General features: G+C 41.0%; 1 protein-coding gene across 4 annotated transcripts in view; it reads right to left on the bottom strand.

Moving 5' to 3' along the window:
* The window catches only part of si:ch211-126j24.1 (phosphofurin acidic cluster sorting protein 2), a 101,131-nt gene extending 94,827 nt beyond the window's left edge, over positions 1-6,304 (bottom strand). For all 4 annotated transcript variants that reach the window (XM_036940718.1, XM_036940720.1, XM_036940719.1 and 1 more), the window contains exon 1: positions 5,879-6,304. In XM_036940718.1, the coding sequence (XP_036796613.1) occupies positions 5,879-6,111 (233 nt within the window). In that variant the 5' untranslated portion in view covers positions 6,112-6,304. The remainder of the gene's footprint in view (positions 1-5,878) is intronic.
* Between the last annotated feature and the right edge of the window lie 6,385 nt (positions 6,305-12,689).

Below are 12,689 nucleotides of genomic sequence, written 5' to 3'. Positions count from 1 at the left end.
AGTATTTCTAAAACTCAGTCACTGCTGTAATGACAGAAAGCGTGCCATTTACCAACAGGTAAAACCTGGCAAGCCTGTTACCTCATACAATAGAAATGTAGCTAAGAGCAAAAACAGGCACATTTTGTTCAAAAGTTAGGGATATTGAAATTGTCTTCACTTAGCCTGCAGAGAATAAATAATTTTCAGTTTCTATCGCAAAATGTGGCAATGAAGCACATAGAGTTATGACAGTGGTTAGACCTACCTTATGTGTGTTCTGTACAATATTACTTGACTTTCGGTGATATGAATGTTATGACATGTTTATGACACCATTGTGACACTTGTGATATACAGTTCAAGTAAAGTGTTGTCAAATATTGAGTGAATAGGCCTAAGCCTACTGTAAGTGGGTTGGACTGAAAAACAATGCTAAGTAGCTTATAAATACAAGAAGAGAGCCATTGGCGGTAATCATTAGCATATTCTACTGTCATCATTGAACCCGTGATTTCTGTGTTATTAGAGCAATTAGATTAGGCTGGCATTCTATATACAGGTAACTGCCAAAATAAAGGAAACACCAACATAAAGTGTATTAAAGGTCCAATGCAATCATTTTTTATCTCAATATCAAATCATTTCTGGGTAACAATGAAGTACCTTAATTAATGTGACTGTTAGCAATAAAAAAAATGTCCAAAATAAACAAAAATAGCATCTTAGCAAAGTGCAATTTCTCAAGCAAGAATTATGCTAGGACTGTCTGGGAGCAGTCTGAGGGGAAAACTGAAAATGAGCTGTTAACAGCAGAGAGATTTGGAACTCTCTGGCTGCAGTCCAAACACTTAAAAGACACACCCTATCCCCTCAGCCCTCAAATTAAGTGGACACTTCTGATGACGTATCATGACGTCTGACGAGTATACACTTGCAGGACGAGGGAGGAAGGAATAATTTCTAAATAGACGACCCTTGGCAGGAAAATGTATCACTCGTTGATCCCGCAATGATTATGTTTTCAGCCACCGGTAGCTTGTGGGTACTTTATATGCGCAACAGTCAATTATGATTGCATGTTTCCTTCTATTAAATATATAATTATTAATATACGCCTACTGTAAGAGCTAGCAAATTAATTAGCTAACTAACGTTAGCCTGCCTAGCTGGAACTTCTGACTTACAATTTCTAACTTATTTGCATCCGTTTTTACTTACACTTGTATGTTGACTTCTCCATTGATGTTGTTTTTAAGTTTTCGCTGACTTTTCTTAGCGGATGTACAATTGTCGCAAATTGAATTATGTGGAGTTTCAGGCCCCGGAGTGAACATAATCGTACACTCGCAAAGTTGACTAAAAATGTGGGCTGAGGGGTTCCCTTGCTTGGCTAATCATTTGGACCACCCTCCAAGATGGTGACGGGGATTCCCCCAAGGGCATAAGGCGAGGGTAAGTAATTTAAGTGTTTGGACCGCAGCCTCTGTCTTATCGATCTAATTAATTTAATGCATGGTGATGACACCAGGTGTAACCATTAGTCCAAACAGTAAACTGGAGTATCCATTGGCCAAATTCAGGTAGGTCCCTCCCAGTTTCTTAAGTTTAAGAAACATTTTGCAACAGAATCGACATAATGAAAACGTCAATGAGTGCATCGATGACGTTATCCCTACAGTGACTGTATGTACATACCCCAACCAGAAGCCATGGATTACAGGCAACATCCACACTGAGCTAAAGGGTAGAGCTGCCGCTTTCAAGGAGCGGGACTCTAAACCGGAAGCTTAGAATAAATCCCGCTATGCCCTCCGACGAACCATCAAACAGGCAAAGCATCAATACAGGACTAAGATCGAATCGTACAACACCGGCTTCGACGCTTGTCGAATGAGGCATTGCAAACCATTACAGATTACAGAAGCACAGCCGAAAGCTGCCCAGTGACACAAGCCTACTGGACGAGCTAAATTACTTCTATGCTCGCTTCGAGGCAAATAACACTTAAATATGCATGAGAGCATCAGCTGTTCCGGACGACTGTGTGATCACGCTCTCCGTAGCAAGACCTTTAAATTGGTCAACATTCCAAGGGCCAGAAGGATTACCAGGACGTGTACTCTGAGCACGCGCTGACCAACTGGCAAGTGTCTTCACTGACATTTTCAACCTCTCCCTGTCTGAGTCTGACAGCTTCATTAAATAGTACCCGCAAAACACCAGTCTCAACGTCAACAGTGAAGAGGTGAGTCCGGGTTACAGGCCTTATAGGCAGAGTTGCAAAGAAAAGGCCATATCTCAGACTGGCCAATAAAAAAGAAAATATTAAGATGGGCAAAAGAACACAGACATTGGACAAAGGAACTGCCAGGCATCCCGGAGTGGCCTCTTCGCTGTTGCCGTTGAGACTGGTGTTCTGCGGGTACTATTTAATGAAGCTGCCAGTTGAGTACTTGTGAGGCGTCTGTTTCTCAAACACAACACTCTAATGTACTTGTCCTCTTGCTCAGTTGTGCACCGGGGCCTCCCACTCCACTTTCTATTCTGGTAGAGCCAGTTTGCAGATTCTCGATTCTCGATCCACAGATTCTCGATTGGATTCAGGTCTGGACTTTGACTTGGCCATTCTAACACCTGGATATGTTTATTTTTGAACCATTCCATTGTAGATTTTGCTTTATGTTTTGGATCATTGTCTTGTTGGAAGACAAATCTCCGTCCCAGTCTCAGGTCTTTTGCAGACTCCATCAGGTTTTCTTCCAGAATGGTCCTGTATTTGGCTCCATCCATCTTCCCATCAATTTTAACCATCTTCCCTGTCCCTGCTGAAGAAAAGCAGGCCCAAACCATGATGCTGCCACCACCATGTTTGACAGTGGGGATGGTGTGTTCAGTGTGATGAGCTGTGTTGCTTTTACGCCAAACATAACGTTTTGCATTGTTGCCAAAAAGTTCAATTTTGGTTTCATCTGACCAGAGCACCTTCTTCCACATGTTTGGTATGTCTCCCAGGTGGCTTGTGGCAAACTTTAAACACTTTTTATGGATATATTTAAGAAATGGCTATCTTCTTGCCACTCTTCCATAAAGGCCAGATTTGTGCAATATACGACTGATTGTTGTCCTATGGACAGAGTCTCCCACCTCAGCTGTAGATCTCTGCAGTTCATCCAGTGATCATGGGCCTCTTGGCTGCATCTCTGATCAGTCTTCTCCTTGTATGAGCTGAAAGTTTAGAGGGACGGCCAGGTCTTGGTAGATTTGCAGTGGTCTGATACTCCTTCCATTTCAATATTATCGCTTGCACAGTGCTCCTTGGGATGTTTAAAGCTTGGGAAATCTTTTTGTATCCAAATCCGGCTTTAAACTTCTTCACAACAGTATCTCGGACCTGCCTGGTGTGTTCCTTGTTCTTCATGATGCTCTCTGCGCTTTTAACGGACCTCTGAGACTATCACAGTGCAGGTGCATTTATACAGAGACTTGATTACACACAGGTGGATTGTATTTATCATCATTAGTCAATTAGGTCAACATTGGATCATTCAGAGATCCTCACTGAACTTCTGGAGAGAGTTTGCTGCACTGAAAGTAAAGGGGCTGAATAATTTTGCACGCCCAATTTTTCAGTTTTTGATTTGTTAAAAAAGTTTGAAATATCCAATAAATGTCGTTCCACTTCATGATTGTGTCCCACTTGTTGATTCTTCAGAAAAAAATACAGTTTTATATCTTTATGTTTGAAGCCTGAAATGTGGCAAAAGGTCGCAAAGTTCAAGGGGGGCGAATACTTTCGCAAGGCACTGTAGATATTCCATTAAAAATCATCAGTTTCCAGCTACAATAGCCATTTACAACATCAATGTCTACACTGTATTTTAATGGAAAACAATGTGCTTTTCTTGCAAAAACCTCAACATTTCTAAGTGACCCCAAACTTTTGAACGGTAGTCTACATATTACCTCAATTACGTCGACTAACCGGTGCCCCCGCACATCGACTCCGTACCAGTACCCCCTATATATATAGCCTCGCTATTGTTATTTTACTGCTGCTCTTTAATTATTTGATACTTTTATTTCTTCTTTTTTTAAGGTATTTTTCTTAACTGCAATGTCGGTTAAGGGCTTGTAAGTAAGTATTTCACTGTAAGCATTTCACCTGTTGTATTCGGCGCATGTGACAAATACCATTATATTTTATTTTATTATAGGGAAAGCCATCCATCCCACCAAAACAGGCTTAAATGTCAGGTAGTCTTTTCAAACAGCTCTTACACTAAAAGGGTGGAAATCTATATAAAACACAGGCAAATCATGTTTTTGACTGCACTGCACCTTTAATTTGGTACTGGGCCACCATGCAGCTGCCAGAACAGGTTCAATGCGCCTTGGCATAGATTCTGCAAGTTTCTGGAACTCTACTGGAGGAATGCGGCACCATTCTTCCACGTGAAAATCCATAGTTTGGTGTTTTTGTTGATGGTGGTGGAAAATTCTGTCTCAGGCATAAGTCCAGAATCTCCCAATTAACAGAGGGGCATAAAAATGGTGGCCCCCATACACTTACCACAAATTCCTTGTTTTGCTAAATTTGCCTTATTGTACATTGCTCTCTGTCGCTCTTTTGTTGGGTATAGTCATTAGCAAAGTATAGCCTACATGACCCACCTTTAGCTTCAAGACGCAGGCAATTTGAAAAAAAACTAAAAAGAAGATTGTTCTGATTTATTGGCACATTGAACCATATTGCCCGCTGTTGTTACACTCAGTGGATAGTGCTAAAATGTTGTGAAATTGTTTGATTATATTCCTAGATATTACTGCATGTTTGGAACTAGAAGCACAAGCATTTCGCTACACTCGCACTAACACCTGCTAACCATGTGTATGTGAAAAATTAATTTGATTTGAAATAATTACATCATATCTGAATTCTGCCAGCTTTACGCACATTTGCCATTGGGCTGAGATCCGGAGACAGACACTCACACTCACTCACACTCACACTCACACTCACACTCACACTCACACTCACACTCACACTCACACTGCTCCTTTGAGACACCTCCTTCAAAGTCACTGAGATCTCTTCTTCTAGCCATGGTAGCCAACATAATGGCCAATGGGTATTTTTATACATGACCCTAAGCATGATGGGATGTTAATTGCTTAATTAACTCAGGGACCACACCTGTGTGGAAGCACATGCTTTCAATATACTTTGCATCCATAATTTACTCGAGTGTTTCCTTTATTTTGGCAGTTCCCTGTAGGTACCCTATGCAGTTCCATTGCCTGGATCAAGTATGTTTTGCCATGCAGTTCTGGAATGTAGGCTATGGGTGGATGGAATTCATAACAAACGGTTTAACTCGGTGAAAATAGCTCCATGTAGCCTAGAATAACGGGAAATGTCTCTTTGAAAATCAAGAGGGGTCTATGCAAGGCAAACGCTTTCTATGGCGAGCAAAACATTAATAAATGTAGACTTATTAACAAGCTAGTAATTTAGCCAATGCAATTGTAGATTATTTTGGTCTATGAGTATAGCCTAACCTTCTTTGGCATTAAGATAGCTTTATCGTCATATTATTCTTTGTCGTACATTCTTAAAATAAACAAAAAGGAGACTACGAGGGCAGACTTTGATTTGATAAATCCAGAGAAATTGACTGTCTAGTCCGAGTGACCTACAACAAACTCAACCAAATGTCATTGAATTATGGATGTGAGAGGTTGCTGCTACAGACCATGGAACAGCTCTCAAAATGTAGCCTAGCTATCTTGTAACAACATATAACAACCACTCCGAATTGGAAACATTACTACAGACGCCCACTCTCAAAGATAACGGATTACATGCGTGCTGGGCAATGTAAGTAGCTTAGCCTACCTTGGAACACAACTCGGAGAAGAGCGGTCTATTTCCCATGTCGCAAAAAGATTCATAGGCACGGGCATGGGACCATCCGACCCACCCGAATTCGAACCCATGCCTCCCGCTCCAACCGCGGCTCCGGGAGCAGAGGGCATAGGTGCCGGGGGTGGTCCACCGATCCCGCCGCCGCTACCTGGGTTCAGGAAAGCGGCCCGCACTCCTCCTCTCTCTACGGCCGCCGCCATCATCGCCTCTCCCGGGGTAGCAGCAGGCTATCAGGCTGTGATGCTCGCTCGCGTAGCCACTCTCGGCTATATCGCAGAAACTTGTCAGTGTAGCAGGCAGCTCAAGGCTAGCATATCGAGATAGTGCTGAAACAGAGGCGTCCAGACACAAATCTGGCCGGGGCGTTATTAAACACGCACACACAAAAACGAGGTACGGTTCTACTATTGGACGCTAGGGGCACCAGCAGATTTTTCAACGGGGCGGGTCATTGGTTGTTTGTAAATAAAAAATCAGAGCTGAATATTATTGGATTATAATAACATTATTATATGTAATTAACCGCCATGTGATTATAGCTAGTAGACAATTATTAGTCTATGCATAATTATTTATTGGACATTTTATGACCATAGTAAGAAACGTTATTTATAGACTAATGATAAAATATATCAGGGATCATAATCAGGATTCATAATAAATATGGCTGGAACAACCAAAGAAATATCCCTTAATATAAAATCCTACTCCTCTACTAGCCCACAATCCATTCCTAAGAAAGAAATGGCAAGTCATATTAAAAACGTTATTTTTATATATATAAAACAATCTGCTGTGTCGCTTACACATTCCATTAAGATTTGGAGAAAATATGTTTCTGGAACACTTCATTTGATGTTCTGCTTGTAATGTGTTTCTTACATAGTTTATTTTGTGTGTGCTTAATTTAGGTTGGTATTTGCACTTTGGGGACTATTCCATTGGTTTCATTGTACTTGGCAAACTAAATAACTTCACATATAGGCCTGTTTGACCCAGGTTTGATCTCCAACTGTAATTTATGTCAGTATTGGTGCTAATGACTCGTGGACAGACTGAGTACTGACTAGGACAGGGCTTGACTTGGTCCCAGCCAATAAGGAGCACCCACACCTTGTTTACTGTGATGTAGTGCCTTCCAGTGGCAATCAAAGATACATTTACTGCTTCTACTACTGAATTTATATGTGCTTCTAGCTTGTATAGGGACATTGCATGCATATCTTCTCTTTTGCTCATATCTGAGATTAACAGGAGTAAAGCATTCTAGAGTAGTTACAATGCATTTTAAAGACTTGTCATGAGCATGTGTATTTATTAGAGATCCCCATTAGCTTCTGCCAAGGCAGCAGCTACTCTTCCTGGGGTCCAAACACATTAAGGCACTTATATTACATATAAAACAAAATGTAAAACAGTACATCATGTAACATTATTACACCACTACATATCTACAATACAACAATGCATAATACCACCATACAACAATAATACAATGTACGTGTGTGTAGAGTGTGTGTGCTAGCGCTTGTGTAAGTATGCGTGTTTCTGTCTCTTCACAGTTTTTAACTGTTTTTAAAAATCTTGATTCTTCTGCTTACATCAGTTACCTGATGTTGAATAGAGTTCCATGTAGTCATGGCTCTATGTAGTACTGTGCGCCTCCCATAGTCTGTGCTGGACTTGGGGATTGTGAAGAGACCTCTGGTGGCATGTCTTGTGGGGTATGCATGTGTAACTGATGTGAAATGGCTAGCTAGTTTGTGGGGTGCGTGCTAATAGCGTTTCAATCGGTGAAGTCACTTGCGCTGAGACCTTGAAGTAGTTGTTCCCCTTGCTCTGCAAGGGCCATGGCTTTTGTGGAGCGATGGGTAATGATGCTTCGTGGGAGGCAGTTGTTGCTGTGTGCAGAGGGTCCCTGGTTCGAGCCCAGGTAGGGACGAGGAGAGGGACGGAAGCAATACTGTTACACATGGGTGTCCGAGCTGTGTGCTAGTAGTCTAAACAGATAGCTCGGTACATTTAGCTTGTCAACACCTCTTACAAAACAAGTAGTGAAGAAGTCAATCTATCTTCCACTTTGAGCCATGACAGATTAGATTGACATGCATATAATTCATGTTAACTCCCCGTGTACTTTTAAGGGCCAGCTGTGCTGCCCTGTTCTGAGTCAATTGTAATTTTCCTAAGTCCCTCTTTGTGGCTCCTGACCACACTACTGAACAGCAGTTGAGGTGTGACAAAACTAGGGCCTGTAGGACCTGCCTTGTTGATAGTGTTGTTAAGCAGGCACAGCAGCGCTTTATTATGGACAGACTTCTCCCCATCTTAGCTACTGTTGTATCAATATGTTTTGACCATGACAGTTTACAATCCAGGGTTACTCCAAGCAGTTTTTGAAATATTTAGGACTAACTTATTCCTTGCCACCCATTCGGAAACTAACTGCAGCTCTTTGTTAAGTGTTGCAGTCATTTCAGTCGCTGTAGTAGCTGACGTGTATAGTGTTGAGTCATCTGCATGCATAGAACACACTGGCTTTACTCAGTGGCATAAAGATTGAAAAATGTATATGACACCCTCAGAATGTCTTATTATCCTCTTATAATGATCCTGACTAACATAACAAACATTTTAAGTCAGTTGAACCTGTGCTACACAGATCCATATTATAAGCGATGTGATAAAACAAACATTACAAGGGCTCATACATGGTTATGTCAAGTAATAAAGCACATGACCTGATAGCTTTACGTCTGATGGCTTTACGGCTTTAAGTGTTCCTGCAGTTCTCAAAGGAAATCATATTTCTAAACCAAAATATACTGGGTAGACAAGTGCACCAGATCAGACAGTTCGCCATCACTAATTGAATGAGAGGCAACAACTGTCCTCACTTACTTTTGGTGGCGTAACATTTTCTGGCCTATCCAGACCAATAATAAATGATCTCTGAGCGAGCGAGTCCAGGGCTGCGTTCAGTACGTGTTTACGTCCTGGAACGTTCAATTGAACTGAAACGGTGCTGTACCAAAGATTGTCTATTATATTTAGAAGAAGTCGATTGACCACTCTAACAATGGAAATGTATGTCCTCAAAGATGGAAAGCAGGCTGGAGGAGGCGAGATCAAATGGGACCATTCTAGACAATGAGAGGGCAGATACGCATGTGAACAACAGGCCATAGAGATAGATAGTGGATTCATCTTTGCAGCTGTGCCATTATAGTGTCTGTGACAGAATGGTAAGCGCCATTGATGTTATCTCCATTTTAAAGTAGTCAATTTTCTTCTTAATTCGTTGATTGCGCCCAACTCATAGGAATACCCTTTCAGTTGATTACTACTGAAATCCTCAATGGCAAGGTCCATGTTAAAATGGGTTATGTCCATGATATGTCCTCTATCTCTATGACAACAAGCACAACTCCAAAGTTAGTCATTTTCTTTCGAAGTTTCCGAAAATGTCACGTGCGTCCACTTATATCAGTTTATTCATAACAACCTAACCATTACGACACTTCTATTTGATTGAATCAAATAAGCCTCATGTAGTAAATTAGCAATTACATTTTTTGTTGACCAAATTTGACACGCTCTCATTGACCTCCATACAAAAATTATTCGCTTCGTGGGCTTATTTTTGGTTGACAGATCTTGAGTAAAACCTCTCGCTTCGCCTCTTCTTCTCTGGCTGTACTGAACGACCAGTTGAAAAACGGGGAGGAGTTGGGTTGTGGGTTGGGTAACGCTGTCAGCATGGCCACTTCCCTTTAAAAACGTATCTCATGGCTTGAAACCACACCTGACCAAAAGGGAGCTAATATACCTCAAAGTCTGTTCAAGAACGTACAAGAGTCTTTTGGGGAAACGAGTCGTTCAGTGCAAACCGTTCCACCGCGTACCAAACATTCAAGTGTACTGAACCCACCTCAGTTTGGGAGACGGCAAATGAACGGTGACTGTCTAGCGAGTCCAGCCATGGTTTCATCTCGCTGTAATATTCTCAGTCAGATTTAGATCGCTCAACATGATAAAATAATTCAACAAAATAATTTAATAGAACTGAATGAAGACCCTTTTCTCTTGGTCACAGACGGATGAAATCCCTCCGTGCTAAAACTGAAGCTGTAACGAGTCTGCACACATTTCAATGTTGTCTCTGCGCTGCTCAGTGGACGTTTAGGAGAAAATTATTTGTTGACAGTTAAATGAAACAGTGCCAATATTGTACTGTCACTAAGTACGATCATAATTATTTTAAAGTTTTAAGAAATGTAAAATATTATAGTAAGCAGTGGCGATCCATCCACCTGTTTTGAGCCAGCTCCAAAATGCAGGTGTTTCAACCTAGCTCAGTGTTTTCTGTGGTGGTGGGGCAGCAGTGGAAAGTACAGAGCGTAAGAGTTGGTAATGTTCCCTAGTTGCACCATGATTGGCTCAGTGTTCTGTCACTCACGGGGACACTACTTCACCGCAAAATCTACGGTGAGAGCTCGAAAAAGTAATCCCCTTTGGTGATTTACATTTGAAGTGGAGTAGAGTTACATTAGAAGTGCCCATCCAAGAAGGCTCAAGGTCATTGGCCACAGAAAAAAAGATGTCAAATCACATATCTAGAGGCGAAAGAAACACACACCTATTTAGGCGAGTTGCTGGCTATCGGAGTGGAACACTTTAAAAATTAAGGAGAGCCACACACTCGAGCTCAGATGCAAAAATATTTATGTCCAACGTTTCGACAGGCAAGCTGTCTTCATCAGGGTATAATGACTTTAAATTAAAGATCCAGGCAACCTCTCGTTTTAACAATAAATTGTCGAGGTCACCCCCTCTCCTAGGGAGGGTGACATGTTCGATGCCAATATAACGTAGAGACGAAATCGAGTGGTTTTCTTCCAAAAAGTGGGTCGCAACTGTCGAGTTTTTGCACCGAATGGTGCTACGATGCTCCGAGATACGTACTTTTAATTTGCGCTTTGTTTTACCCACATAATTTTTACCACAAGGACAAGTTATAAAATAAATAACAGCCTTAGTGGAGCACGTGATAACACCTTTGATTGGGATCTGTTTCCCTGTTTAGGGGTGTTTGAAGGATCTACATTTATATGTGCTATTGCATTGAGCACAGCCATTACACTTCCATCCAGTAGGAGCGCAAATACACGTTGTGCAGGGATATCTTGGGGTGGTAAATCAGAGTTTACCAATTGATCTCTGAGGTTTCTGCCCCGCGAGAATACGACCAAGGGAAGGTCCAAAAACACATTACCGATACTATCATCGGATCTTAGAATGTGCCAATGTTTGTAAACGATTCCCTTAATTTGTTCAGAGCACTTTGAATAGCAGGTAGTTAGAACGCAAGAATGCTTATTTTTGCGAGACTGACCTTGAAAAAGGTAATGTCTTGTTTTTTTTCTTTTTTCTCAATGGCAGTATTAATCTGACCATTTTTTTCGCCTTGAATTTTCTTTGCGTCTCAGCCATATTTCTGTTGAAATGTGATTATTTTTACAAATTCTTTTGATTCGACAGAATTGGCTGTAGGGAAAACTGTTTTTCAAGGGAAGTGGGTGACAACTATCAGCCCTCAACAAACTAGAACATTATCTTCACACAAGATCAGAAGATCAAGAAAACTGATTTGACGTGTATCAGATTGTATAGTAAATCTCAGATGCTCAGAACAGGAGTTAAGAAAAGCATGGAACACCTGGAGCTGTTTTGCATCACCCCTCCACAGAACAAAAATATCATCAATATACCGTTTCCAAATAATGATGTTGTGCAAGAAAACATTTTTGAGAGGATTGAAAATAGACTGTTTTTCCATGTAACCCACATACATATCAGCATAGTAAGGAGCCATGGGGGATCCCATAGCAGTACCCTTCATCTGAATAAAGAAATAATTTAGAAACATGAAATAGTTGTGTGTGAGTACTATTTCAGCCAATGTTAAAATGCATGCACTGGAGGGTAGTTCATCAGGGTCACGTTGCAGAAGAAAATGTTCCATTGCTTCAATAACGCCCTCGTGTGGAATATTTGTGTATAATAACTCAACATCAAAAGTAACTAACAAAGTATTCTCTGGGAGAGGATCAAGAGATTCAATAATAGAGATCATACTGCTGGTGTCCTTCACATAGGAGGGGAGCTGTTCTGCGAGTGGTCTAATAAAAAAGTAAACAAAAGTCAATAGAGGGGCCGTTACTGCATCAATGCCCGCTACAATAGGGATTCCTGGAGGTTTTGTAACATTCTTGTGTAATTTCGGCAAGTATAAAAAGTGGCAATTTTAGGGTATTGAATAGCCAAAAAGTTGTGTTCTTTTTTGGTTATCTGACCAGAACTTAAATACCCATTTATATCTACCATAGCTTTGATTGGACTGATCATGTCAACATCATACTTCAACATTTTAGCTAGCAAGCTAGACAAGCAGTCATCATCATGAATCAAGTGGATAATCTACTAGCAAATCCTTTTCAATCCTTGTCATATGAAGAGAAATGATAGATAAAATGTATTGGTGCTCATTGGACATAAACATTACACAACAAGTTGCATATCGCAAATTCAGCAATGAGTGGTTTGGAAGGAGTTAGTAGCTAAAGCAATTGCCTGCTATTCTGTGGAGTAGATGTGTGGTCCTAGTCTGGGTTTAAGGGTCTCTTTTCCAAGCTTAAAAGGATAGACATTCACATGCAACACCATGGGTCAGACAAAAGTTTAATACATTGGGCATGCTGTCAATCCAGCATAACTTCTG

The sequence above is a fragment of the Oncorhynchus mykiss genome, chromosome 13 (genome assembly GCF_013265735.2).
Source record: "Oncorhynchus mykiss isolate Arlee chromosome 13, USDA_OmykA_1.1, whole genome shotgun sequence".
In the NCBI taxonomy this organism is placed as follows: domain Eukaryota; kingdom Metazoa; phylum Chordata; class Actinopteri; order Salmoniformes; family Salmonidae; genus Oncorhynchus; species Oncorhynchus mykiss.
The sequence above is the reverse complement of the archived record's forward strand: the minus strand, read 5'-3'. Positions and strand labels throughout refer to the sequence as shown.